The following is a 27,675-nucleotide window of genomic DNA, read 5'->3' as shown; positions in this document are numbered from 1 at the left end:
TGGAAAGGCGGGATATCATCTCATCATGAACCATGGCGACCATTAGAAGTCGGGGAACAGATGGCCGTGACTTATCTCAAGTTAGCAAGGCTAAACGCGAAATGGAATCGATCGGGAATACATACGGGTCTTCTCCACCCATGCCGTACTGTTCCGTCTCCTCAGGATACCGGTCGTACTGGCTGGCGTCACCTTGCCCGCCCCGAATGGGCGGCACATAAGGAGCATCGATATCCTTCCGAGCCAGGCGGTCCCAGGTAACCTCGGCGAACCAGGGGTGGTTCTTCACATCCTCAGAGCCTCCATGAAGGTTACCCAGACGCTTGGTGAGGTCCGCTGTGATGAGCTGCGATAGCAAATCGACGGCATCGGGATGCAGGTAAGGCGGGTACTTGACTCTGCCTCGCAGGATGTTCTCATAGATCTTCACAGGGGAGCCGCTGTCCCAGAAAGGTGTGAAACCGCAGAGCATCTCAAAGATCAAAATCCCCAATGACCACCTTTAGTAACGTTAGCAGTGCTGCAGGACCACCAGCGGATAGCTCCTTACCAGTCCACGGATTTGTTGTAGCCCTTGGAAGACACGACTTCCGGGGCCAAGTAATCGGGAGTTCCACAGAGGGTCCATGTGATGTCAGGAACCTCCTTCGCGAAACCAAAATCGGTGATCTTCAAGTGTCCGTGCCGATCCAGAAGCAAATTCTCGGGCTTGAGATCTCGGTAGATGATCTGCTGAGAGTGGAGGTACTCCAGGGCAAGGGTCACCTCAGCGGCGTAGAACTTAGCGACAGGATTGGGGAACCGCTGAAGCTTATTAGCACGGACTCAGGGAAGGACTCCGAGACCACGGAGCATTGTGCGACCACCTACCTGGGACTTGCGCAGCAGACTGAAAAGTTCACCACCCTCTACAAAGTCCATGACCATATACAGGTTGCGCGAATCTTGCCAGGTACCCCAGAGAGTGATCAGGAATGGATGCCTAACCCGGTTCAGCATACGACGCTCGTCGTTGGTGTGCTCGATTTGCTTCATCTTGACCACCTGCGCCTTCTTCAACACCTTGATGGCATAGAAGCGATGGTTGTGCTTGGACTGCACTAAATGAACACGACCAAAACTGCCGGTTCCCAATGTGCGCTGCAGAATGAAGTCATCTAGGGAGTATTTTCCCTTAGTGGTACGAGCATCATTGCGATTGGCTGATTGACCCTGCGCCTGGCTGCCGGAGCCAGAATGCGTTGAGCCCTGCTGGGAGGAGTGAATTATGTTCTGTATGCTGGCGGCATTGACATTGGACTGTGAAACACCGGAGGTGTGTTGAGAAGGCGACGCTTGCGACACGGTAGATTGCATGGAGACTGGTTGACCCTCGTTGGATTGATCGGCTGTGGAAGAGCGGTTGAGCTGGTTGGCGGCCGAATTTTGCGGCTGATTTGCGGGGTCAGCGGTAGTGGCGGAATTGGAGGCAGGTTGCTGGTGCTCTTGCTGGTTTTGCTGCTGATTTTGCTGCTGGTGGTGGTCGGGATTATTGTGGTGGTGGTGAGTGAGATAGTGAAGAGGGTTATGGTGGTGGTGGTGGTTGTGGTTGTGGTTGTGGTCGTCTTCGGCAGCGTTTGGTGACGTCTGCGTCTGGGCCGAACCGGCTTCAAGCTCTTTAGAGAGGGTCTGCGAATCCTTAGTTCGCCGCTTCTTCAACAGTCCTCCTAAACTAGGCATCGAGAAGAGAAATCTGAAACAAGTCTGAAATGCAAAACGAACACACAGACCATACACGAAGGTCTATGTGGGAGTAAATAAGAAGTTGGAGGATTTGGGGGGATACGTTGAGGGGAAGGGAAGGGTTGAGGGAGGGGACGGAATTGTGTGCACGACACGAGAGAAGAGTAGTTAGTTAGTCTCAGCCCCTCTTTTGCAGCACCGCAACTGCACTTTTCGGGGAGGGCAAAAAGGGAGTTGGAGGGGGAGGGGAACAGCAAAGGAGGGGGGACCCGAATTGATTGAGACGTGGGCAACAAGCAGCCAGCTTTTTTTTCCCTTTCCTTTTTTTTTTCTGACTTTAAGTTCTTTCCCTCTCTTGTCTCAATCAGCTCTTTTTCTTTTGGAATGGATGGTTCGGGCGCGGATACAGCGGAGCCACCCAAGCAGAAAGTCTCAACTCTGAACTGAGACGGCGGTCAACGGAAACTCAATTGGGTCGAAGGATGGATACAAGAAGAACTGATCAATCTCTTGACTGTTTGACGGTGCGGAGAAGAACGAGGAGGAGGCAGAAAAAGTACGAGAAGAGCAGACAGAAAGACCGAGAAAAGAAAGGGACTTAATAGGAAGTGGAGGTTGGAAAAAGGGAAGCCAAAACAGCTGGAAGTTAACCTCTCAAGAGGAAGAGGAAGAAGAAGAAGAAGCGGGGTTTGGATTTGCGTCAAGCTCAAGGCTGGCTGGGCATCAGTTAGTACTGTCCTTACCTAGATGTACTTAGCTCCAGTTAGATCAGGGATAATGTTAATGGGGCCTGGCTATATCTTAGTAGACAATTGCTATAACTACAGGTGCAGGCACTGTCTGTCCACTACACTGTCTTAAGTCCGATCTCCATCAATAGACTAGCTGAATGACATGCATTGTCTCTCTCACTCATGAATCAACACCTCCCGAATAAACACCGACCACCCGACACCATCTAGACCTGATCGGTCCGTCCTTCCACGAGTTCGAAGGATGGAAGGATAATGATCTTGAAGATAGACTAACTAATTACTATATCATCATGACCTGTTTTTCCCACCGATGCTCATAACCCATCAAAGTCGCCACGAACCATGGACCAGGGCCCTCTGGGAGATGTCATACTCATCATTCACATCAATCTCTCATCAAGCTCCGATGCGATGAGGTCATCATCCCTCCTTTCTCAGATCGGCTGTTCCGATGATTATCGACCAATTGATGGAGCGATTCCGCCAAGGGTTAAAATCCGTCCTGACGTGATAGACCGAGTATGCCTTCAGTAAAAAGTACTGTCCAACATGGAACAGTGTACTGTAGTTAAGTGGTTACTCTTGGTTCCCTGCTCCTTCCTCAATGTTTCAAACTCTCTTTTCCCACTCAGCAACCGCCCACACGAGATATGACATGCATGTCACTCTGCACTTGAAGCTGCATTGATCCGGTTGTGAAACGAGAGGGTTGATAAGGGGGAAGGTACATGAGTCCACTCAGTTCCGGAGTCAACGTGGCACGCTCTACTCCCTACAGAAGAACACTGTGAATACACTGTATGGATCATTCAAAGTTACCAGTGGTTACCAGTGAGAGTTTGAGAGTCAGTCAAACTGGCCTGGCGGTGACTTCATCACTGACCGCCCCGCCTAAATGGATATACTCAGTAACTACTACTCATACCTCCAAGTGGTCTAGTGCCAATCTAGCTGAGTCTAGTCTAGCTTAACTTGGTTGTGGATCGCCCCGCTTTCGGGGGGGTTTTTTTCTTCGGTCTCGTCCACCCTTTTAAGCTTCGATTTCAGTGGTTGAGCCTGCGCCTATCCGTCTACGCATGTATGTTTCGGGTGAGCAGGCCCAGACTATGGGACGCTTGCATCTGTCCTCCTCTCTCCCCATATTCGCCATATGGCTTGCCTGCCCATGCTGTGGCATGCGTCTTGTCTTGTGTTACACTGACTTAGAACCTTAATCCTTCATCATTGCTAGTTGTCGGTCCGTTGATTACTCAACAGAAGTATGTTTTTATGTACGGTATTTCGAATGCCATCACGGCTGAATTGAATGACGAACCCACCCCCTCCCCCACCGACCAAGAAAAAGAACACAAAATAAATGAACGCCCGCTGCACTCCATGCCAAAATGCTGTTTCATCCCCAATGATGATCACCCTCCCCGCGTAACAAAAATACAATGGGCTAGAAAAGGCCCGCATGCCTAGATGCGATAATGGGCCATATTTTTCTTGATCTCATCCACGATTTCCACCGCTTCGAGAGCATTGCGCGCCTCGAAGTCATACCGTTTCTGCTCGTTGGCATCGTTGCCGCGCAGAACCACCACCCGGAAGTTCTTAGGGTGTCGTCGACTCACTTTGCACCCCACTACGTCGTTGAAGCTTATCGACCGCGTCTTCGTGTCGGATACCGTCTTGCCCGTATCCGCCGGCATGATATGCATGTAATCGTTGTCGAACGTCAAAACCCGATGGTTGGACTGCGTGAACGACATAGACTGTTTGCGCCACACGTAGTATCGTCGATAGTAGCCGCCAGTAAGGTCTTGTTTCTGGGTGAGAGGGTGAAGCATACGCTGGCCGCTCTTCTTTCCTTTCTTAACCGGAGCGGTGTTGCTGTCAATGAGAAGGGGCGCATTGGGCGATGAGCTGCCCGGAGAGCCAGTCATTTGAGGTCCGAATCGCCGGCGCACGAGGTCTAGGTCGGTGAGATTGCCCAGAGCTTCCACTGTTCGGTCCAAAGGTGCGATTGTACTGGATCCCATCACCTTCAGCAGGTAGTTGCCCTTGTCAAGGCCCCAGCGTTTGCACACGGAGTCAAGAATCTCGGCAATGTAGCTATCAGTTGAGGTATTGAGTGTCATTACCTGTGTCGAGGCCTCTACGTTGGTGTATCGGATCTTCAACGTTTTGGAAACCCCTAGGCGAGGGGTAGCATGAGACGTAGGCACAGCTGGCCGATCGGCAGGTGTCAAAGTATTGTCGTTCAGAGCCGAGGAAAAGGGTTGTCCAAGGATAGGGTTCGGACGAGGCGCCTTGGCCTGTGGCATAGGCTGGCTTGTCGGAGCAGGTGCACTTGCAGCAACATCGGCACTACTATCCTCCGAAGATGGTGCCAAACTGTACATGGGAAAGAGACGCTCATTCTCTTCAAATTCGGCACTGGACGCTTCCACAAGGGCGAATTCATCGTACTGTTTTCCCCGAGTACGGCGGCCAGCAGCCCGGTTGTTGTTCGAGGTAAAATCGGCGATTGGAGATGTGCGGCTGAGTGCGGGAAAGTCATACTCGACTTCACCATCCTCCACCATCCGTAGAGTCCACATGTTCACAGTGAGCTTGTTCCGATCGATAGCCGGTTCGCGACCATCCTCTGTGTATCGCCAGAGGGCCAACCCAATGGCTTCTACGACCGTCACTGGGGCTGGCTGCTCTGCTAGCTTCGACTCCCGGGCAATTGGCAGATCCAATGGCTCATCCGGATCAGTAGAGAATGGCAAGTACAATTTGATATTGAGCACATCGGTCAGACCTTTGCCGGATAGTACTGCAAATTTCTCGACCGGGTTCGTAGGCGCTTGCTTGCGCGCATTGAGGGCCTTCGATAGCAGACTTACCGGTTGGATCGTGCTGATCGGACGCGGCGGCGGGAGGTCCTGCAACTCTGGTGCAGGAGTTCGGGACTTTCGTGGCGATGATATTTGTGATCCGGCCCCATTCTGCAACTTGTGCATCAACGCGATTGGCGAGGAGGAATCCAAGCTACCGGTAATACCAACATTTTCCAAGAGTGATGTCGACCCCGCGGTAGCGTCGAACTCCGATGAAAGAGCCGAACCCACCGACTCTGCACCGGAGTCCTCTGCCTGTTCATCCAGTTCTTCGAGGTCTCTGTTACCCGCCCCGTGTCGGTGCCTCCTAAGTTCGATGACCTGATCTTGTCCGGAGAACTGGATCTGTCTCCGCTTGAAAAGCGATGAACTGAGATCGTTGTCGGACGAAAGGTCACTGCTGGCCGTTGTAGTTGTATCGCGGCGCGGTCGCTCGTTGACGCTGCTAACAGCAGTTCCCAACGAACCCGTGCGGTAATGGGTCCCCATAGCTGGATGCGATGGAGAGGTGACCATGACCTGAGGGCCCTCCTGGCGATCAGTTGAACGTATCGGCGACGATCCGGCTCTTGTTCGTATGGGCAATTTCGGAAACTTCATCTGGTTGGCACCGCTGCAGTAAGTGAGCATTTAGCTGTCTCCCGGGTTGCCTCGAGGAATATCGAATCACCAACCTTGGAGCGCTATCACCATCATCGTCGCTCTCGTCACTCAAGTCACTACTATCGTCCTCCTCAGCCTCCCGATGCTTCTGCTGATCATTTTGCTGACGATCCCTCCGGTGCGTGCGCTTCCCTCTGAGATTCCGCCGTCCGATAATGTCCATGTTACTCTTTCCTGTCACCATCCCGCCTTCATCGTCATCGCCATCTTCCCCCGCCCCAAGCCTCGCAGACTCATTGGCATCTCTGGCAATACCAAGTTGATAATATTCCGAGGCGACAGCTGTGGTGAGGGGTATGGGAGGCGAGTATGTCCGCTTGATTTGGGCGGCGCCGGTCTGGGTGTTGGGGTTGGCGGAGGCGGAAGACCAGCCCGCAGCACGGAAACCGGGAGTATTGAGTACGGTATTGTTCACATTGATGAGGCGGTCACCGATTCCATCTTTAATGGTCGAGAGGTAAGAAGTGCGCAGTTGCCATATCGTGAAACTAGAAACCCCCATCAGTCCCTAGAACAACACACGAACCGCCGCCGCGTGACATAGGCGATGCGGAGATCGCAATCCTGTAACCTACTCTTCGTTGTGAAGGAGCGACATTTTCCGGAGAGCGCAAGGTGGAATGCGGATAGTATGGGAGTTCGAAAAGGTAGGTTGCAGCCAAAAGTGGCCACCATTTACGTCGGACGATGCGCAATCGCTATCGGTGATCGAGTGGACATGGTCCTAGAACGGCGTAACAAAGGGAAATGTGGATAGATGCGCCAGACTTGAGGAGCGATAGGTTGGCGGTCAAGAAAAGAGAGTGTCAGTTGCAACCAGGACCAGCCTGGGGAGCTGCAGGAAAGATGGGTACGGTAACGAGAGATAAGTAACCAAGGCAGTGAGACCGCACGGTGGGTTTGTGGAGGAGGCAATCAATCTCACCCGAGCGTAGTTACACGGGAGGGGGAGATCCCGTGCAGTCGTCGGATCTCCGCACCGCCGCCATTGTTAGACCAAAAGAGGCTTAGCGTCCAGGGAAAGAAAGTCGCGCCAATCTATACAATTCATCACACACCATAGGTTAGACATTGTCTCATCTCAGTGACTACTATACTACAACTAGAGTCACTAAATGAAATCACATATTGACAAAAAATAGCAGGACCGTGAAGTAATTCATTCATCTTCCACGCTACTTATTACGAAAACCAGGCCTACGACGTCCGGCCAGATCCTGTCTCACATCAAGGGCTCGCTCAGAGTATCATACATAAAAGATTTCACCTCGTGTTAATATCACCCAGACTTCGCTTTGGGCTTCCGACCTCTCGCCTTCTTCGGCTTCTCCTCGTCATCAAAATCATCTTCGTCCGCTGTCTTTTTTGTCTTCTTCCCCTTGCTGGCACCGCCCTTGGTGGCTGACTTCTTGGGCACTCGGACGTATTTGTCTTTCTTCAGGTCAAGCTCCTCAGCTTCATCGTCCTTTGACTCTTCAACAACCTCTTCTTCATCCGATTCCTCCACGGCGTCTTCAATGTCGGGTTTCTCCTTCGCCATCTTTTTGGGAGCCGTCACACTGCTCGCCTTGATGAACGGCAGGGGGTGTGAGCGTTGATTATAGACCCGCGTAAATGAGGCCTTCGTCTGCGTTTCCAGCTTCGCATGCTCTGCATCCATCGGACCTAGGCCCAGCTCTACTAGGGCATCCCAGTCTTCCCTGGTAAGGAAATAACTATCCATGAAGTCGATTACTTCCTCAACAGCGTCTTTACCTTCATCTTTCAATCTGCGGACCAAGCGATCCCAGAGCAGGGGCATGTACTGTTGCCGAATCTCATCCCGGTCGCCGGATGCACGTAGGCGCATATGGCCTTGAATTTCTTTGACGTAACGCCACAATTTTCCTGCATACATATATTAGACATGCTTTGAGGGAATTTAGGGGAAAAAAACATACCTTGCTTGCTGTTTTGTCCCAACCAACCAGCAAATGTAGGACGTTCTCCCATGGCTCCATACACGAAGCTGGCAGGTCGAACAAAACTAAAAGCAGCATGAGTAGGCATTAAGCTCCACTGCTGCTGGGTCCCATGAATCATGCGATCCACAAGGTCGCCGTCGCTGATACTAGATGCTGCATTGTCGATCAACTCGAGTTGCTTCAACCTCTGCTCTCGACCCTGGTACCCAGAGGCCAATGTCTGCCTTGTCTTGAGATAATTCTCCTGGACCATCAAATAGCTGAATTCGTGGTCGTTGAAGTACAGTTCAATTTTGTCGTTAAGAGTGCTTTTTGACGTGTGTGCGAACATTTGGGGTCCGAGGATCTTGTTCACAATGTCCCATGGTTTAAGAATAATATGCTTTTCCCAGGCTTTCGACATTTCCCGTCCTTTTTCATAATTTAAATTCTGCTGATCGAGTTTCACAGTCGAGAGCATGTTGATGATTTGGCGAATATCAGAATGGGTTCCTTCGATCAGACCGTCCAGCACCGGAGCTGGTATTCTCAGTTGTTCGCGATAACAGATTGTTGAAAGTCGGGCCCTCATTTGATCTGCACTTGGGCGTCGGAAAGCAAGTTCAAAGACAGTGCCTTCGAAGGGCTTCAACTTTGGAATTTTCCACTCGTTAGAGATGAGAATGAGGGGGATATGGGTTTTCTTTGCGACAGCCACCAGAGCTCCAACGCCACCTCTATCTCCGGCAGACATTCCATCAACTTCGTCCATGATCAGAACCAATTTCTTTTTATCACTGTTCACCTTCTTGCCCTCTCCTGCGAAGTATCCTTGTAGAGAGGTTGTGTCTAACACCCCAACAAGGCCGTTCTCGACGAGTTTCTTGCTTCTCGTATCACTCGCGTTAGTCTCAACGACATCGTAATTTTCCAGCTTCGCAACCAGATGAGCCGCTGTAGTTTTTCCAATACCAGGAGGCCCATGGATGATCACGGCTCGGTAGAGGCCGCTTCCGTCTTTTCCAGGTCTCTTGAAGTTGTATTTCGCGTTCTTGTGCCAGTCTCGTAGCCAATTCTGGAGTCTCTCGACTAGGGTCTTGTTGCCACAAATCATGCTTATGGATGTTGGCGCGTATTTGGTTGTCCACAGTTCATCAGCGACTTTAGCGGGTTGAGAGGCTGTGGTGGACGCTTGAGATGCTGAAGGCGGAACAGTATTCGAGGCGCGAGCGGCCATCTCCTTGCGCTTCTCTTCCTTGTCAATTTCTGCTGCCATCGCCTTGACTTTGGCCTCGTCTGCTTTCTTCTTCGCTTCGTATTTTTCCCCGGCCTTTCCATCTCCTCCATTTGCTGGAAGCCGTCGAATGAGCTCGAATAGTCCCTCTTCGTTGATTGTCTTGATCTTGTGTTGTCGGATTGTCTGGAGCTTCTTGGGTCCAGCATCCGCTCCTAAAACAACGTAGCTCGTTTTCGAACTGGGGGCACCGGTAACCTTGCCACCGTACTTCTTCACCAAGGTCTGACCCTCCTCGCGGCCCAACGTGTCCAGAAGCCCGGTAAAGACAAACGACAGTCCAGCGAGACAGTTCTCTGCTCCGACTGGCAGCTCCACGCCTCCGCCCACAGGAGACCTTGAACGTTGTGCCTGAGCGGCGAAATTAAATTTCGTCTTTTCGCCCGACTGTGGCGGAGGTGAAGGAGCCTTGACGGTTGGGATGCTGTCGAAGATATCCTGGATTTCCTTGCTTTCGGGTCGATCGGTCTTTGTCGGAGACGCTCGGGGCTTTTTGGCGGCATGCGACGTCGCTTTCGCTTTCACCGCACTCTTTTTAGGACTGGCCTCGAATTCGGAGTCTTCCTCCTTGTCCAATGCTTCCGACTTCCGTTTGCGAGCTGGGCGGGAGGTTGTCGATTGCGCCGCGCGAGAGGGGCGCTTGGGCAAATCTTCCATTACCACATCATCGCCTGACTCTGCAGGGGGTGGTTGTTTGCTTCGTCCGGTTCGTTTCACCGGGCTGGCAGGCTTCACGGCAAGCTCTTCAAATTCGTCGTCGCTGCCATCCTGCTCATCCTCCTCAACATAATCGTCATCCCCCTTGCCTCTCTTCTTGTATTCGGTCGCAAAGACGTCATCGCCACCTAGTCCCTCATCATCGTCTACTACCGTTGTCGTCTTTCTAGTAGATCCACGAGTGGCTCTCTTAGGAGTAGTCTGTGTATCTGCACGCGTCTTAGGCTTCGGGGACTCGTGCACAGGCTCGGCTGGGGTTGGCTGCGACGGCTTAGCTGTGGTCGCATTGTTGCTCTTCGCTGGTCTTCCTCGCTTCTTGCTCGAGGCAAAGTAGTCCGAGGTAGAAGTCGGTTCTCCTTGTGATTCTTCAGGTTTCCTTGAAGCTGTCAATTGATGAAGTTCTGCTAAGAAAGTCGAAGGAGCACGTACGGCTTGCTTGTTGTTTTCGCCTTTGGGGTTGAAGGCTTCACCTCAGTTACTTCTTCATCGTCACTATCATCAACAACCTTCCGAGTGCCTACAGCCAGGTTAGCAAGGCACGATCGGGACGGTTGGTATGAATCTCACGCTTCTTCCGAGTAGCAGGCTCCTAGCAACGCAACTGAAGTCAGCAAGAAGTTGTTGGAACGATAATTGTGAGAAAGGGCACTGGAGTGCGAGCTCGATCATCGACGTACCTCTTTCTTTGCAGCCGGCTTTGCAGGAGATGCGTTTGAGCCTTGGCTCGACTTCGCGCCAAAGAAGCTCCGGATATCAGAAGGCATGGTGAACAATAGTTGTTGGAGCGTGCACAACCGTGTAAGGTAGCGCTCCCTGGGGACAAAATTTAACAGTCAGAGAGAACCTACACTCCAGGCAACAACAACGTCCAGCAGGTGGAAAGCCTTCACCACTTATCGCTGGGAGCTACATACAATTCCGGCCGACACGGACGCGCGCCTGCCTGGAGCTACGCCGACGTGACTTAATTGGCTTACCTAAGACAGAGAGGCGCGTGTGGCACGTGCGCAGCACTTTCTTCCTTTTCGGGAAATGGGGGAATTCGGGCCCGGGCCTGCAGATACGCCGATAACCTGAAAGTCTGCCGGGAACCCTTTGAATATTGCTGAGATCCGGTAATTGAGAGAGGGCCATTTGCTGCATTTCAATTCACAATGGGTCCTCAGTTCAAGATGTTCTCCGGGTCTCAAATGGCCCTGTTCCGGCCTTCATGTAAGATTCTGCGCTGCCGCCTCCCAGATTTTTTCCTCTTCTGTTTGGCCATGAACCTCCATCAAATTCTCTCATCACGGAAGGGAAACTGACACCGATGCGATGCGTTAGGCTTCACGACTCCTTGCACAGCGCTTCCTCTCTCGCGATGCTTCTCGACGACCTCCCCTGCCCTGGATTGGCTCACTCCCAAGTACGCCGAGGTGTCGAAGTCTCCGAAGGGTCGCCCGCATGTCCCGACCGGTGGCTCCTCGCGCGGTACGACTGTTGTCTGGGGTGACTATGGCTTGCGGATGAAGGATCACGACCGTCGGTTGCCCGCCCATTCTCTCAAGATCGCCGAAGAAACCATCAAGAGACGCCTGAGGGGTATGAACTATACGCTATACAAGCGAGTCAGCGCGAACATCGGTGTCTACACCAAGGGTAACGAGCAGCGTATGGGTAAGGGTAAAGGAAAGTTCGACTACTGGACGGCGAAGGTCGCTGTGAGCAGAATCGTCTTCGAGCTGAAGGGCGACCTGCACGAGAAGGTTGCCAGAGAAGCTTTCCGTCTGGCCGGTCACAAGCTGCCTGGTAGGCGCCCCCCTCCCCTCATGGCATCTAGAAACATCGCCATTGACGGCCCACGACACTAATACATCTACTATACACAGGACTCTGGGAGTTTGTGAAGAAGGGCGAGCCCCCGGTGGTCGGACTGACGAAACTCGGCAACGGAGTGACCCTGGAGAGCCTTAAGCGTGCCCGCAGAAGCCCAGCCCTGGGGATGGAGAATCTCCCCACGCCCCCGCAGTCGACCTCCTCCAGCCCATCCGCTTCTCAATAAATCAATCAACCGCCCGTCTCGAATTTCTTGGAGAATCTGTTCATTACCCATGTTTTATTTACACCTATCTCGCGGCACCTAAGCCCCGACACCCGAGCCAGGCCCATATCCCTGTTCTCTCCTGATCCTTGCCGCCAGCGCTGCAGCCTCCTCTGGGGTTTCGGGCTTTGAATCTTTTGTTGTACATTACCATCAGCCATTCACATTCTGCTTTATTGCGATTGATCTCGCACAAGGTGTCGATGTCTTTCTCATATGCGGAGTTTATATCATATTGAAAGGGAAAGGGAAAGGGAAAAAAAAGGAAACCCCGGGGAAAAAAAAGATTGTAAAACTGTACCTTTATCCACGATTCCCGAGAGACCAGACGTAGCCTCTCCCTTCTCAAGCTGCCGTGCCAGTGGCGTGTCCCCATTCTTTTCCTTGCCTTCTTCATCCTCGTCTCCGAGGATCGGGTTGTATTCACTTCTTGTGTGCTCGCAGTGGGCTAGTCCGCCCCATAAGCCGTGGCCCTTGTAAATCATGTCCCAAGTCAAAAAAGCACGAACTTACCACCTAGTTGACCGGTCTGCTTCGGCGGAGTCTCTGTGAAATAACGAATCGACTCATACCTACAATCCCGGTTAGCACACGGTAATCCTCAGTTCCTCTGATTCGCGAAACCCGAGCAGCCAGCGGAAACATACTGAGTGTTTTCACCACCGGGCTCGATATCCATGAGGTTGGGGTTCGACATGGTGTATATTTCGCGATGTTCCAAATAAAGTAAAAGTTGACTCGTGGGATTGATAGACTTAGTAATTATCCTTGTCTGTGTTTTTTTAAAGATTAGGCGGGATTGGAAGATGGGGGGATTTGCCTGCGAGGTGGTGGTCGAATATGTATACGAGCTATGACGTAGTCAAGTGAATCGACCCAGTCAATCAAGATCAGCTGTCGATGGATTGCCAGTGGCTACCAACTCCCATTCAGGGCACCCCAATGTCAGTCATGGATAATGCTGCAGCTTATACCTAGACAGTCTACTCCGCAGCAAGCTGGTTGTGTGAGGCTAGTCATCTCAGTCAATGGAGCGTCATCCCCGGGTTCCCCTCCCATCTCCCCTACCATCTCTTCTCTTGCCCAAAACCCCATCCACCTGGTGAGTATTTTGAAGTTTGTAGATGATCTACATGATGTCTTGCACAGAACAACGGAATAAAGCTTGCGCTATGCCTAAAATAGGAAGAAAAGGACATTTACTCTATCACAGAACGCCTGATTTATGGAGATAACGACCTGTTATAGTACAATTAATTCATTACTCGTCCATTGTTTGTTACTCTAGACCCTTTTAAAACTCCATGCCCATGAGGTAACTACACATCGAGTTAGCAACGATAGCCAATAACATCTTGGTCTATTGTGTCAAACAAACCTTTCATAAATGCGCATAAACTTGGCAACAAATGCCTCGAGATGGAAGATCAATTTCTGCGGAGCGATGGGTCAGTACCATGATTGATTGCGGATCTCTTCAATAGAATCAGAACTTACACTGCCCTGGGTGATTCTGTGCTCGTAGAAAGCCGACCATTTGATTACGTCGGGCTTGAGAGCATCGTCCACTTTGCCGACGAGCTGGAAGGTTAAGGTCTATCATGCCCCCGTTAGCCTGAAGGCTTTCGCGAATCGTGTTTCTGGGGGAGGGGAATCAAACCTTGAGGATGGTAGTAGCCGGTATGCAATGCGTCAGCAGATCATACAGACGTGAGCGGACTCGCAACAATTGAGCCGGTGACCGTTCCGCCAGAATCTCATCCGCAGTTTGCGCAATCAATGCTTCCCAGTCGGGAGGTGGAATTGGAGTGTTGTCGGTGACTTTCTCACTGTGATGCCCCAGAAAAATGTTGTCAGCCCCGGGGTTTCAGGAACACAAGCAAAGGGGGCGGGGAGCTCTTACTTCTGAGCATAAATGGCCTCAAACATCAGCAGCGCGCGGCGCAGGTTCCGACCACTCTCCCTCGCAACCCTTTGATTCAGCCCATCCGCCTCTGGCCACCCCTCCTTCTTGCCCGCCGTTCGCAACACCGCGCAGATATCCTTTTCCGTGGGCGCAGCGACCCTGACCAGCAGGGTGCGGGATCGGATCGGCGCAATGATATTCGAGGTGCTGTTGGCCAGGAGGATGAGTCTGAGGTTGGGGCTGTATTTCTCCATGGTCCGTCGGAGCGCCGCCTGCGCATCGCGCGTCAAGTGGTCCGCCTCGTTGATCACCACCACCTTGAACCGCTGCTTCGCCGAGAGATCGACCTGTTGCGTCTGCGCGATCTCCTTGAGCAGCTCCTGGACAACGACGCGGTCATAGTTGCCCACATCCGACGGTGTGATCTCCAAGTGGTAGACGGAGGAGACAATGTTGAACTCCAGCTTCCGGTTGCTCGTCGTCTGGAAGACTCGGGCGTCGATCTTGATCTTCTCCACTCCAGGGCCGTACAATTCCTTCAGGGTTGCGATCGTGCGTGTTTTCTTGCCTGCGCCTGATGGTCCGTAGATCAGTAGATGTGGGAAGTCGCCGCTTTGTGCCTAAACATGTTTCGATGATTATTATCATTTCGCTATTCAAGGTTCTCTAGTGTGCCTTACCAGGGACTTTAGTCGTGAGGAAAGCTCTGGGTGATATGTCAGAGAGTCCAGCGAGCGAGGCCGGTGTTTATCAACTAGCAACGCCATCTTGGTTGATCGGCTTTGAGCTTCAAAGTGTATGGATGAAGTCGCTGGGCTATTTTGTCGCCGCCATACAATTCCCGTCCTCGAAGCTAATGGACGGCCGACGCGTCGCCCGTGACGCGAGCTTAATTGATGCTCCGTGCACTTCGGCTGACTATGCATGTCGGAACCAATGAGAGCAATACCCGACTGTTCCGCACTCCGCTCTTTTGCCTCAGGCACTGAGCAATGTAAGGTAACTTTCCATGGTCGACCTTGGGATCTAATTTACTTGAGATTCATTCTCATGGCTTCCCTGATATCCGCAGACAGAATCGAGTAAGTACTTGGAATGCCATTAACAGCGGCAATGATTCAAACTCAGGGCCCGTAGGCAATATACAAGGGAAATTTCCTACCCATATCGTACACATACTGGTAGTTCTTTGTATATACATGCTCTATAGTACAAAACCCGAATAGACGCCAAAGGTTATCTGCGATAGTGGCTTGAAGAGTATTTGCCGGAGAAGTGAGATGTGAGGTCTTTAAGAGAGGGGTTGACAAGCAGGTGTCTTTACTGAAACCTACTCGATTACAGGTCGTCAGAGGCTTTCCTCTGATGAAAGCCTCTACGTCACAGGCGCCTGAGTTGGTGTCAAGAAAACAAATTGAGCAAGGGTATCCAGATATCATCACGCAGGCAGTGGCGTGAGTACCCCATTATCATCGTATCGTGCCTCTGCTTGATGTTAGCAACCTGTGCAGATAGTGCGCGCTCGGCGTTGCTCTTACTGAAAAAGGTGTATGACAAAGTGATAGTGTCAATGCCTTTCATGTTTGGGTCCGTGACGAAGTCAGGGTCGATGAAAAAGAATACCGGCATATCGACCGATTCCCCGGCGTTAAGCTTCTGCTCGTCAAAGCAGAAGCATTGAATCTTGCTGAAATAGGGTGCGACTTGACCAGGGGTCACACTGTATGTCGCAACACCAATGATATCTGTGGGGCCCTTATTCGTAGCTGTAAAGAAAGCAAGCGCTGTTTCTCCCGGAAGCACACGGACTTCGCGTTGCTGCGGAGTGAACTTCCACGGTAAAACATCCGACACTGATCCATTGAAGGTGATTCTGAGTCGACGGGCGTCTGTCACGGGTTTGACACGAGATGCGGTATCGTTGTCGCCTCCGCGATGCGTAGTAGATGGTTGACCGTTCCAGCCAGTTTGTTGGCAGATCTATACAATGGGCGGTAGAAGTAAATATATGACGCAGATGAAGTGCATATTCACAGGGCTGAACACACCATTTTATACAGAGGAACAGAGCCATAAGCCAAAGCAACGGTACCGAGAATGATACTCATGGTATAATACCTAGTAATCTATAAGCATTGCACTGGAAAGACAGTCGCCATGTCATCATACATGGTGGACGCATTGCGCTTTTGCGACTGGGGTGTATTGAAGGGAGCATTAATGTTTTGTCGTAGAACTGAATTGCGAGTGAAGAATCGTCTTCCAGAATCCATGCATCTTGAATTGATCTGGGCAGATAGACGAAGACTTGATCCCGGCAATGGGAGCCGGCCCCATGAGGATATTGAACGGGAAATCATGGTTAAAAGAGATGTGCTGCGGGGACAGTGTAAATGGACTCCGACTGCAGCATCAAGTCCAGGCTCGATAATGTCCTTGTCACACGTGACTCAAGAATATCCGATAAGGTGGGCTGATCATGTGGTGATAATCATTATTGTTAGTGGGCAGTTTTCTGCCACCGCCCTTCTCAAACAGTTTTGCCATCGGACTCCCGTCTTGGGTGCTGTTCAGGGTTTCCCCACTAGATCTCCTTCTCCGAGGTTGAGGACATTCTGCCGCATCTCGCAGTGACAAAGGCGGTCTATGTCGATTTGCGCTGCCATTCAGGCATCAGACTATAGCTTGCCTGCACAATTAAGGGCTCAATTTATCCCCCGTACTGTCTCTTAAAGCTTATCTCAAATTACGGGAGGTTCAGGTCATGCTTAGGCACTTTTGCTTATGGATGATTTCATGTCATAACCGAGGAGAAGACTCCCGATTGCAACTTGCCTTAGAATAATTGCATAGCTGCCTAGTAGCCCTAACTGCCAGTGTCGGAAAGGCGCTTGACGGTCCAACACCGAAATTATCAGCCTGAGATGCTACACTTCATTTCCCTTACCAAGCCACCCGTCATTTGCGTGCAGACTGAACCGTTTGACTCACTTGCTTATATGCATAAACTGAGTTTAGTCTTCTTTGGAGCCGTTTTAATGTTTCATACTTGATTACACTCGCTGTAAAGATGCAAGCGCGGTCATTGCGGAGGTTTTCGACTCTCCAAGTCCACTTTATCACCGTTTGATGATGAATAGCAGAAGCGAGCATTGGGTCTGATGATTCAAAGATGCTTGAACAGATTGCTGCAGGAAGAAGGGAGTCGCTCGTGCCCGTTCATCTCAAGACACTCGCTGCTACCCTTCCAAAAACCCCTCGGACCATCTCGGGACGTGCTTGGGCACACGTTAGAAGAACAGCAGCGCTGATAGCAAATGCAATGCGTTCACGATACAGATACTATCGAGCAAATAGAAACTGTCAGCATAGGATCTCAATATCTAGGGTAGCCCTGAATCGGGATGACGGATGGAACGACGGGGCTAGTGCAACCATCCTCGAACCAAGCAACCGAACGCTATGGCCAAGTCAACCAAGCATACCTTCTTATCATAAAACCTCGGCATGACCGTCGCTGCAGCTCTGGGTGCTACAAATAATGTAATTTCTTGCCGTCTCTGCGCACTCTCAATGAGTATACTCCATCCGCACATGAGACATCCCGCACCAACACAAAGCCCAGAATCCCACATCATGGGTGTGATTGTGTCACTGGCAAAGATCTTGGGGCCTAGTCTTGTTCTGGCGAGGCACACTGAGTAATAGAACATGCTCACAAACGAAGCAAGGAACGCAGATGAGCGCAAGGCGGTTGATAAGGCGTGCTTGAGTGACGACATTGACTTCAATTTGCGCAGGCGCAGGAGAAGCTGTAAAGGAATGTAAGTCGCACAAGCAAACTTGAACGTTCGAGCAAATCTAGATACTGCATGTTTCTCACAGCTCGGACCACATCCCATGTGGACCATCTCGCAGGGTATAGGGACAGTGCTCGAGGGATCACCCCAGTCAAGAGGCCAACCGTAGTCCTTGCACATGGATTGTAGGAGGGGAGCATGTCCAGTGTCCTTCCCATATACCAATACACCTCTCCTGGCACCGCGCAGTGCTTCAATCAGCCTAGAGTCAACTTTTGCAACCTCCCCAATCCACTTTTCATAAGACCTTGGCAGTCTTTCTGGCATATAGAACCATGCCCACATGACTATCGCCGCACTGGCAGCGAATGCACCAGCATTGGCAAGCTTGGGCGCTACGCGCTCTGCCCAGGTCCAGTGGTTTCTGCCCTTCCGCCACCGCCGCCACTGCTGCCACCCTATGCACACGATTGAGTCCGCAGCGCGTGTGAGGCTAAAGAGCGTAAGATCCATGCTCCGGCCAACAAATTGAGAATTTGCGCTTGGTGCTTCTCTGACCATTTCCAGCCCCCCAGCACTCTGCATCGGAATGCAATCATCAGGATCCCTCGGTTTACCCTGTATTCTGATGGGCTGTTTATTCAAGAGTAGAAATGAGTACCAAGCAGACAAGAACGCCGAGACAAACTGAATAATCCGCATACGCTGCGAAGTATACGCAGAAGTGTTAAGCTTGAATTTGCGGCGTACATGCTCAAGACAGCATGAAAGTATGAAGGGAGCAATAGTTGAACCACCAATCAAAAGAGCACAGAATGTGGGAAAGCGCTCGAGCCGTAACGGATTGGTCAACGTATGGAACAGCTGTCAAAAGCGAGATGAGCTATTGGTCTTCCAAGTAATACATCCGCAATTCACAAAGAGCACAAATAGCCAGCACACACCAATTGGTGTAGCATGAACAAACCCGGCCAAGAAGACAAACAGGGGGAGCTTCTTACCTCTTTCAGCCTGTCTTTGTTGCTGAGCCTTTTGTCCTGGATACGCCGTAGACAGGAAATAATTTTCGGGGTGGTTGAAGACAAGTATCCAAGAGCATACGCGCGCAGTATCCTTCAACAGTGAGCTTGGTACGGCTCAAGAAAAGGAAAGTCAAGAGAATTCAAGAGAATTTGCGTTAGATGGGTCAGAACGTACGGCTTTAGGATGTCAACTCTGCTGCGATGCTGGGAGCGGATGGCAACAGGATCCATGGTGTCCCAAGCTCACCATTCATGACTCTCGCTGGAGATTTTTGACCAACGCAGTCTACCAATTGTTGTCAGACAGGTGCTTCGTTTCATTTGATCACCAGTGGCAGTCAAACGATAAACTTCTTCACTAACCTGTGAGGGGATGAGTCTGCCTCAAGATTGGACTAGGACATTACACAAAGTTGGGAATTTAAGGCATTGAGTGCTGGCACAAACACTTTGATCTGCAGCGATAACCACAAAGCTCTGTGCTCCACAGCAACCTTTCATAGGATTCCCCGCGGGATCCGTGCGACGCAGTTGGAAGGCCTCGGTTCTTGTAGACACGAGGGAGAGTCACTGCTAGGGCTGGGTCAGGGGTAACGATTATTCGGTAATCAACGACGATCCCCGTGGCTGCTTGGACCAAACTTGGGGTCTTTGAGCATCACCCGTGGATGAGCGGAGAGGGAAGGGTCTATAGAAAAAGATAGGTTATAGGAGATACGACGGACCACAGGTTGTTGAGAGATCTAGAAAGCTCAAAACATGCTCTCTCGTCCCACGGCTAGAATGGCCGAATTGTTAGGCGAATGCGTTTTGATTAATGAATTGATTGAATTGAGATGGTGGGATGCAGCAGCAATTAATCAATACAGTTAGAACCGTGGACTAATAACTAGTTGGGTTAAATGTAGAGAAGACCAGCAGCAACTGCAACGACGGACTGGGAAATTGGGCCGAGACTAAGCAGGTCGTACCGAAACATTACTGCGCTTCAGCCCAAATGCCCAGCCAGAGTGTGGTATTTGGCGTATTACTGTTACGTCACGCGACCGCCGGTCGAGCGCGAGATTTTTTGCATGTGATCGACTCATAAAGACCGAACGAATTCCTACTACCTTACCTATGCTGAGTGAGTGACTGAGTGAGTCTCTCTCTCTCTTACCAACTCTACCTGCACTCCAGTCAGTCTCTCGCTCTCTCGCCCAGCCAACAGAGAGTGATCTCTCTCCACCATTCAAGCTATTTCCCCCGGATTTCTCCTCCACCTTCCGTCATCCTTCCTTTTATTTGTCTAGCGAATTAATGTGGGAGATGTCCCACTTTGCAACCGAGTCCTTCCGCTTGAACGCTGCTTTGCTCCATACATAACAAACCCGCCGGTCATTCTGTCATTGTCATCCCCAGCTTATACCCGAATCGAATGCATCTGTTGACAACAAGCGTTCGCATCATAATCCTCAGCTCGTGCTTGTGAGCTTCTGTGGCCTGCGAGCCCCGATCATCCCCGAGCAATCGGATTCAACGTTACCTACGCCGGTTAAGGCATGTCCGCGCTGTCTTCTCGGCGCTGCTCTCCAACAAGGGTAGCAACTGATGCGAAAAGTCGAATCGCGATCTTCAAACCCTCAAATTCATCTCTCCTACGGTGTCGCCATCATGGACCTCAGAAACCCCGAAGCGCATAATGGCAGCGACAGCCCACAACCTGGCCCGTTTGGCTGTATGTTCAATAATCCACAATCTCTTCCGTGCTCATGCTAAAGATGTGTGCGCGTATAGATTCTTTCCTTTCGCCAATGGACACTCCATACGAACCTGCGCCTGCACGACCGCCCGGGCCCGCTCTTCTCGACGACAACGAGTCCACTATGCTAGACAACTTCTTCACGACGATGAACTCCAACCATTTCCCGAATGACTTCTGGATGGGGGGACAGACGAACCGTTTGCTTGGGACTAGCGGGCTAGATTGGCCAGGCGAACTACCGCCCACCTTCGAGGGCTCCACGACGTCTCTTTCACAACCAGGTCTCCCTCATGGCAGCATGGACAAGTCTAGCATGGAGATGATAGCACCGGAGATAAACACAAGTGCAGATATTTTCGCGGCTGCTTCTATGCTTTACCACAACGGAATCACTGGAAATGACTTCAATTCCAGCTTCAATCACCACAATTTTGCTTCTCCCGACACAGATTTCAACAATCCAAGAATGAATGGCCACGGTAAGGTCCAGGCGCCTAGCAGTCATGGCCAGTCAAAGCAGCCGTCTCGTCGCCGCATGCCCGTGGGGTTTCATACGTCAGAGATGCTGTTCGATGTTGGAGAGCCCATATCACCCGAGCAACAAGTGACGGCAAAGGTGCGCCCGCTTCATTGGGGCTCAGATGTCGGTTTCATGGGCCAGGGTTATATGGCGCCTCCGGAACAGCCTAATGAGGAGGATCGGACCAAAGAGCTGCTCGGTCATCTAGTATGCCTCGAACCCCAGAGCAGTGCAACGAACACACGCGCGCCGAGTCCCGTAACAGTAAGACACTCTGGAGGTTACGATGCTCCGTGGGCAGATGCCGCCGCAGCTGGCCAACTCAGCAATTTACGGCGAGGCTTTCGGGACCATGTGGAAGATCTCGCTCAACCAAAGAAGAAACAGAGAACCTTAGTCAAAGAGGAAGATGACGAAACCTCAGATGACGATACTTTGCGACAAAATCCCAAGAAGTCCAAATCCTCAACTCGGCGACTATCGCAAGATACCATCCAAAAACGACGGCTCTCTTCGGGGCCAAAAGCTGCGCGAGAGAACTTAACCGAAGAACAGAAAAGAAGCAACCACATTCTCTCGGAACAGAAGCGACGAAACCTCATCCGACAGGGGTTCGATGACCTATGCCTACTTGTCCCCGGGCTGAAAGGAGGCGGCTTTAGTAAGAGCGCGATGCTAACTCAAGCCGCCGATTGGTTAGAGGAGATCTTACGAGGCAATGAAATTCTCAAAGCACAGCTCGCAGAGATGAAAACAATGAACGGTTTGGTCATGCCACGATAGCACTCATCCAAGTTACGCGATCACGATTTACCATTATTAATTTCCAGGTCTTGTTCAAAAGCATGAGCTTACCTTTTGACTTATCTGTACATTGGAGCACTTGAGCGGTTTTCCAGTCATCTTCCAGATGAAACTGCAGGCGTTCTTCTCTGGCGGTCATGATCTGAATCACACCTTTCCTGGCGAGGCTCTACTAGTGAGACTTTGCTTGCTGGCCTGCCGCATGTCATTCTTCTAACCATAATACCCCTTCTGGCCTATTTTCATCGCCACATTTATATACGATTATAGCCGATGCATGTGTAACTATATAGCCAAATTTCCGAATTATCTACGATCAAACTAAACACAATAAAATCTTCTCAATTGGCGCCAGTACTTTGAGCGCCGCACAAGATCATCAAAGGTCACTTTTTTGCTTGTCTTTAATGCAGATACAAGTCAAACCAAAATATATAATGGAGCGCAGACACCTTTTCGAGCCAATAAACGACAGATACTCTCTCACCAGAGCGTCCGTCTGAGTACGACACACTGAAATGTATCTGATTTTCGCACCGATACTCATACATTCTTAGGTCTGAAAAAGTTTGCGGCCGCGCAATGTAGGAAGCACTTAACAATGATGAGGTTTGTACGGAGTATTGGACAGTACTAGTTTCGCGGGGGTGCTCCGCATCGCTGAAGCGGCTTAGCCTAGCCTTTTACGAAGGTTGTTTAGTTCCGCATGGGAAACAAAATGTCATGTGATCCGCCCCCGTTTGTTGTTCTGGGACCGGACAACAGTCCGACACTCCGCAAGAACCACCAAACCATCCCAATGTGACAACATCAATCGCACGACCATCGTTGAGCCTTGATTTCCAAATCGAAGATTCAACCGAGAGGAACGTCCCGCGGGCCCTTTAAGAACATGCCTCCTCCGAAACGAAAGCGTGCGAGCCATGCGCCGGACCACGATAGCAATGCACGCAACAAGCGATTCGCCTACCTCAAGCCCCAAGTCAGGCAGGTCTCTGAGAGGACCATCAAGAGCAAGTGGTCGACGCTTCCCGAACCCGTTCAAGACAAAGTTCGCGATATGTTCCGAGCCCTGGAGCGCCCTGTCATCATGCGACAACAAAATGAGAGCAAGCGCATCGAAGCGCAGGCCGCCGTGCAGGCTGTTGTGAAAAAGTACTGTCCCTGACACGTGCCGTTGGACTCTCGGGACTAGAACTGACCACATACTGTCGCTTAGTTTGGGAAAACGACTGCCGCGAATGCCGTTCCCCCCCGTCGCGAAAGATTCCGTGTTTGAGTACGAAGCAGCCCTCAAAGAACATGTAAGGCGATTCCACCATCGATCGACCGGCTCGGAAACTGGTCTAACCTCAAAGTCAAGTCTTCGTTAGAGGCTGCTTTAGCTACGATGAATGATAGTATCGATCTATTGAGGGTTGAGGTAGAGAAAGAGGAAGCACTACTTGAGAAAGAGAGGAAACAGCTGCAGGAGATGGAGAGAAATGCAAAGGGAGTTGAGGCAGAAAGAAAGAGGCAGATGAAGAATGTAAGGATCTTGTTCAGTGATAGCAAGATTAAGTTGCTGATTCTCATTTTGATCAAGGAACATCCGGTGCTACGGCAGTTGAGCAACGCTCCTGATAACCACGACTCGAACCAGTGCGGATTTACCATAGCAAATGACAACGACGCACACGTTATGTTTGATGAGGTAGGAGCTTTTTTTTCAAACTGTACGGCCACATTATTGACAAGCCCTATTTAGCTTGAGGCCGATCCAGAAGTTCTTGGTCTATTAGAACAGTTGAATGGCCATCTCAAGTCGATGCAAAACAACACGACTCCCCTGACTGGCTTGAGCGATGCTGTCGCCAAATCTCAAGCGGCGTTGAGTTTGACTTTCCTTCCTGAAGACTGAAGCAACTTCGAAGCAAACAAGCTCATAAAACAAAACTTGCAGCTCATGCTGTTCATTTGAGGCCGATCTTCCTTCAATGGTACGGCGAAGTCTGCACAGCGACATCATCATGGGCCAGGGGGGCCCTGAACGCCGAAGCAGTGACGCTGGCCTCACAAACTCAGCCAAATATTCCAATTGCAACCGCAACGATTGAGGAGCGGATTCCTTCAAGCTAATGCATCAAGCCCCCGTGCATGGCCTCGGTATGAAGGGGCCAATATTTAGCTTACAGGGTCCGCATATCTTGGCGATACATGCACTGAACATATATACGAGAAACTGGGTCTCGAGTCAAGCAGTGAAACATACACCAGACAGTGGACTGATGGGTCGCTTGGCCTACAAACTGGCACGCAAAGACGAGTACATATCTGAGAATGCTGTGGGCTCGGGCCTGCAAATGCAAGTGACCTATTTGCGTGTAGGATAGTTCGTGTTGAAGACCATACTACTTTGAGGCATAGCCCACGTGCTTTCACTTCACAAGAGCGTAAATCATACCATTCAATATTTGTTGAACGTAAGAGTTTCCAAGCAACATGTAGTGAGTTTAACCGAGGGACTTCCTTTTTTTGTATGAGGCATTTATAGTTAAAAGATCATTCGACGCAACCTAGTTTCTGCTTTGTATTGTAAGTTACTATACTCATATATGATTAGTCCAATGTGGCACATGGGCTGTGGCTCCAGGGCCAAGTCTTTCCCGAGGCTGACAGATTAGCCGCCGTTCTGTTCCCCCCTCCCCTCCCAATGCGGAGGAGCCCGGGAGTTCAAAGATCCAAGTCCCGCTCCAGCGGGGAACTTCGATGAGCCGATCGCATTCGCGCGCATCCTCGCAATTTCTACTGAGCAGTTTACAAGACCGACGCCGCAACTAAGCAACCGAAACTGTTAACCGTTACTGCCCAACCCAAATTCCACATAGCCTTGAATGTCTGCAACTTGCCATTCTCCTTGGAGCGCCCTGAGCCAGTCGAATCAATTGATCTCAGCATCGATCCCGTTCTTGCGCAACAATTTTGCGCCCAGCGATCAATGACGGAGAAAAGCGCAGCGCATCCGGGTACAGGGCCCGAACACCAACCCAACAACGGGACAACCGATAAATCGAGAATCAGCATAGCAAATGGCGAACACACGCGAGAAAATCCGAATGTAAAGGAGGAACTGCTGGGCACACAGGGCCCCAAATCTGAAATGGTTGCGGTGGGGGCTCACTCGAGTCCGAAGAAGCGCCGCAAGGTCAATCATGGTAAGTAGATAGTCTCTGCCATGGGCCCTGCTAGGGTGACGGTAGGAATCTATGGGCTCTCTCTGTCATAGATTCCCGTCCCGAATGGCTGGCTGATGCGAAAATGACTGCTAGCATGCGTTTACTGTCGGCGATCGGTAAGCCTCTCTCACATGCGGCCGCCAAACCACCTTCCTTGGCCATGTCTAGAGCGGTATTCCGCTCTTCGAGAACAAATTGATCGATATCCCAAAGTGGTTCACTTGCTAACAGGAGGGTATTCCACGTGGCACAGCATATGACTTGCGACTCGGTACGACCTTCTTGAACGTTGTTCCTTCCACACCCTTTGTGAAACGTCTTTTGCACAGGGTGTTTCCCAATGAGTCAGGCATACTGACGCGAGATATTTGGTTTGATAGGAACGACCTTGTACACGATGTATAAAGCGGAACATCGGCCACCTGTGCCATGACGAGCCTCGAGAGTCTTCCAAGCGGTCCCGGAGCGAGAATGAGCATTCGGCTGCGGATGACGAAGCCTCTTCGAACAACGAGTATCCAAACATCCAAGGAATGCCCAGAACGGTCGATGTCCAGGATGCTGCCGGTCAGCAAATCCTCCCTGATGCGACAATGGGCCTATCGGCTTCCTCTGTGCCCTCGGTGCAGCAGCCGGGCAATATGTCTTCTTCCGGTGAGACGCCACCTAATGAAGATGACGTTGGAAAATTGTCACTGACGCGATTACACAGTACTTCCCTTCAACGAATGGATTGGCGGGCAAAGCCAATTTCAAGACATGCACTCATTTCATCCCTCCTATATGTTCAATGCGCCCGAGGTCACCAACGAGTACAACCTTCTTGGGGACTTTCTCAGTAATAGTCTCCTTGACGATGGATCGGTTTTCCAAAATGATGATCTGCATGGGATCTATTCAGACCCGACATTGATAAACTCCATGCCTACCTTAGGAGGATCAAACCCGTCTATGCTCCAGCAAGCCCAACAGGCACAGTCGCAACAGAATCAGAATCAGCAGCATCAGCAAACCCAGAGTGAATCTGCTCAGGGCCCTGCTGCTGCAGTGGGCAACGACAAGGCAAGAGAGACATATTACATGACTGCAGCTGATCCTTCAGGCTCAGATCCACCAGAGGAGCGAATGAACAAACTTCTCAAGGCCAAGTATGACGCAGGCCTCTTGAGACCATTCAATTATGTCAAGGGCTATGCAAGGTTGAACCAGTATATGGAAAGACACCTCCAGCAAGCTTCACGGCAGAAGATTCTTCGGCAGCTGGATAAATTCCGGCCGAAGTTTCGGGAGAGGATGCAAAGTTTGACCGATATTGAGCTGATATTGGTGGAGATGTGGTTCGAACGCAGTCTGATGGAGTATGATCGTGTTTTTGCTAGTATGGCTATTCCTGCTTGCTGCTGGAGACGAACAGGAGAGATCTTTCGAGGGAACAAAGAAATGGCAGAGCTGATCGGCGTTCCTATCGAGTCCTTGCGCGATGTGAGTCGTTTTTGGTCTCCTTGGCCGGAGACGAATGGATGCTAACATTACACAGGGTAAATTGGCTATCCATGAAATCATTGTGGAAGACCAGCTTGTTAGCTACTGGGAGAAATTCGGGGCGATTGCGTTCGATAGCACCCAAAAGGCAATGCTCACAAGCTGCACATTGAAAAATCCCAATTCGAATTCGTCTACTGACGGTATTCCCTGCTGCTTCTCATTCACCATACGGAGAGATAACCACAACATGTGAGTCAATTCTCAAAGGAATGAATCGGTGATGGAACACTAACTCCCCTCGAAAACAGACCATCTCTCATAATTGGAAACTTCTTACCTTCGTAGCGGAAAGCAAAATGAAGTCCATCGCCTTCACGTTGTCTGCTGTTTCTCGCTTCAGTACGGAGTCATCATTCACACTTTCATCTAGCTTTGGTCCATAGATATCCATTTCTTTGTCATTTGCTTCACAGGAGCCAGGTAATAACCTCCTGACTTGAACAGCTTCCCAGTTTTAGGAAATGTACTATAATTTGGGTTCAAGAAAATGAGATTCTTCTAAGAGTCAAAGTCTGCTATATTTGTAGTGCCATACATATAGGGAGTATGCCGGTCAGGTGGTCCCCGATGCCATTGTGTATCAGGACCACCCTTTGTCCTAGTGCGGAGTAGCAACCTACTTACACGAGCCATGCACTTCCACTACATCGCCCAGGGGTATCGTGCAGTTCCCTTCCAAGTCAAGGATTTACTTCATAAAAACCGTCTGCAGCCCGTCTCGGATTTCTGAAATGGCAGGAGAGGCCATTCTATGTAAGCAGACTACCTCGCACCAGATTGAGCGCCCATTTACTGTACTTACCTCGCCCAGCCTTCGCAGGCGAGATTCAGAAGCAAGTCCAGGCAGACGACCACGAAGACCCAAGTCTACTTTCGGATGCAGCCACGTCGAACAAGCTAGACAGCTATCTCAGTCATCTGCCAATTTCCACAGGCACCTCTTCCTCCTCCATTCGCCGGCGCTTGGACCACGCAGGCACGGAACTGTGGAACAGCTGCACGCAGCGTATGACGAACTGCAGCGACCCTACAACATCCGTGGTCTTGTGCAAAGGTACATACACCCTTATCTGCC

The 27,675-nt window shown here is 50.8% G+C and overlaps 10 protein-coding genes across 10 annotated transcripts; 4 read left to right on the top strand and 6 right to left on the bottom strand.

Moving 5' to 3' along the window:
- Positions 1-42: 42 nt before the first annotated feature.
- On the bottom strand, positions 43-1,719 carry pkaC (cAMP-dependent protein kinase catalytic subunit pkaC; the record flags this gene model as incomplete). The annotated part of the gene is made up of 4 exons (XM_040946510.1): positions 43-70; positions 126-500; positions 551-804; positions 871-1,719. 4 exons carry the CDS (start codon positions 1,717-1,719, stop codon positions 43-45), a joined length of 1,506 nt encoding a protein of 501 aa, XP_040798593.1.
- Positions 1,720-3,675: 1,956 nt separating this feature from the next.
- BO72DRAFT_450651 (Sin1 family protein) lies at positions 3,676-6,918 on the bottom strand. The gene is made up of 2 exons (XM_040945300.1): positions 6,022-6,918; positions 3,676-5,960 (listed from the first exon to the last, which is right to left on the bottom strand). Exons 1-2 carry the CDS (start codon positions 6,510-6,512, stop codon positions 3,938-3,940), a joined length of 2,514 nt encoding a protein of 837 aa, XP_040798592.1. The 5' UTR covers positions 6,513-6,918; the 3' UTR covers positions 3,676-3,937.
- A 259-nt stretch (positions 6,919-7,177) lies between these two features.
- Positions 7,178-10,866, bottom strand: BO72DRAFT_435036 (replication factor C subunit 1). Its single transcript, XM_040943264.1, has 5 exons — positions 10,642-10,866; positions 10,532-10,553; positions 10,394-10,481; positions 7,951-10,340; positions 7,178-7,897 (listed from the first exon to the last, which is right to left on the bottom strand). Exons 1-5 carry the CDS (start codon positions 10,726-10,728, stop codon positions 7,290-7,292), a joined length of 3,195 nt encoding a protein of 1,064 aa, XP_040798591.1. The 5' UTR covers positions 10,729-10,866; the 3' UTR covers positions 7,178-7,289.
- A 203-nt stretch (positions 10,867-11,069) lies between these two features.
- Positions 11,070-12,178, top strand: BO72DRAFT_450649 (mitochondrial 54S ribosomal protein uL16m). Its single transcript, XM_040945299.1, has 2 exons — positions 11,070-11,752; positions 11,833-12,178. The coding sequence occupies exons 1-2, from the start codon at positions 11,470-11,472 to the stop codon at positions 12,003-12,005; spliced, it is 456 nt and encodes a 151-aa protein (XP_040798590.1). The 5' UTR covers positions 11,070-11,469; the 3' UTR covers positions 12,006-12,178.
- Positions 11,957-12,801, bottom strand: BO72DRAFT_450648 (uncharacterized protein). The gene is made up of 4 exons (XM_040945298.1): positions 12,692-12,801; positions 12,558-12,616; positions 12,346-12,492; positions 11,957-12,178 (listed from the first exon to the last, which is right to left on the bottom strand). The coding sequence occupies exons 1-4, from the start codon at positions 12,739-12,741 to the stop codon at positions 12,084-12,086; spliced, it is 351 nt and encodes a 116-aa protein (XP_040798589.1). The 5' UTR covers positions 12,742-12,801; the 3' UTR covers positions 11,957-12,083.
- A 400-nt stretch (positions 12,802-13,201) lies between these two features.
- BO72DRAFT_479439 (uncharacterized protein) lies at positions 13,202-16,367 on the bottom strand. Its single transcript, XM_040947581.1, has 8 exons — positions 15,999-16,367; positions 15,489-15,930; positions 14,631-14,704; positions 13,948-14,570; positions 13,705-13,873; positions 13,542-13,640; positions 13,423-13,478; positions 13,202-13,363 (listed from the first exon to the last, which is right to left on the bottom strand). Exons 1-8 carry the CDS (start codon positions 16,056-16,058, stop codon positions 13,339-13,341), a joined length of 1,548 nt encoding a protein of 515 aa, XP_040798588.1. The 5' UTR covers positions 16,059-16,367; the 3' UTR covers positions 13,202-13,338.
- An 802-nt stretch (positions 16,368-17,169) lies between these two features.
- BO72DRAFT_384505 (uncharacterized protein) lies at positions 17,170-19,003 on the bottom strand (the record flags this gene model as incomplete). The annotated part of the gene is made up of 4 exons (XM_040941554.1): positions 17,170-17,292; positions 17,436-18,614; positions 18,752-18,863; positions 18,948-19,003. 4 exons carry the CDS (start codon positions 19,001-19,003, stop codon positions 17,170-17,172), a joined length of 1,470 nt encoding a protein of 489 aa, XP_040798587.1.
- A 901-nt stretch (positions 19,004-19,904) lies between these two features.
- On the top strand, positions 19,905-22,188 carry BO72DRAFT_450644 (basic helix-loop-helix domain-containing protein). The gene is made up of 2 exons (XM_040945297.1): positions 19,905-20,489; positions 20,549-22,188. The coding sequence occupies exons 1-2, from the start codon at positions 20,363-20,365 to the stop codon at positions 21,817-21,819; spliced, it is 1,398 nt and encodes a 465-aa protein (XP_040798586.1). The 5' UTR covers positions 19,905-20,362; the 3' UTR covers positions 21,820-22,188.
- Positions 22,189-22,610: 422 nt separating this feature from the next.
- On the top strand, positions 22,611-23,872 carry BO72DRAFT_200786 (uncharacterized protein). The gene is made up of 5 exons (XM_040939600.1): positions 22,611-22,995; positions 23,060-23,144; positions 23,204-23,368; positions 23,426-23,533; positions 23,588-23,872. Exons 1-5 carry the CDS (start codon positions 22,733-22,735, stop codon positions 23,738-23,740), a joined length of 774 nt encoding a protein of 257 aa, XP_040798585.1. The 5' UTR covers positions 22,611-22,732; the 3' UTR covers positions 23,741-23,872.
- A 580-nt stretch (positions 23,873-24,452) lies between these two features.
- Positions 24,453-27,096, top strand: acuM (gluconeogenesis transcription factor RDS2). The gene is made up of 7 exons (XM_040942422.1): positions 24,453-25,034; positions 25,149-25,171; positions 25,309-25,326; positions 25,436-25,709; positions 25,768-26,537; positions 26,593-26,789; positions 26,849-27,096. The coding sequence occupies exons 1-7, from the start codon at positions 24,818-24,820 to the stop codon at positions 26,883-26,885; spliced, it is 1,536 nt and encodes a 511-aa protein (XP_040798584.1). The 5' UTR covers positions 24,453-24,817; the 3' UTR covers positions 26,886-27,096.
- The last annotated feature ends 579 nt before the right edge of the window (positions 27,097-27,675 follow it).

The sequence above is a fragment of the Aspergillus fijiensis genome (assembly GCF_003184825.1).
Source record: "Aspergillus fijiensis CBS 313.89 unplaced genomic scaffold BO72scaffold_47, whole genome shotgun sequence".
Lineage (NCBI taxonomy): Eukaryota > Fungi > Ascomycota > Eurotiomycetes > Eurotiales > Aspergillaceae > Aspergillus > Aspergillus fijiensis.
This window is presented reverse-complemented; position numbering and strand designations above follow the sequence as displayed.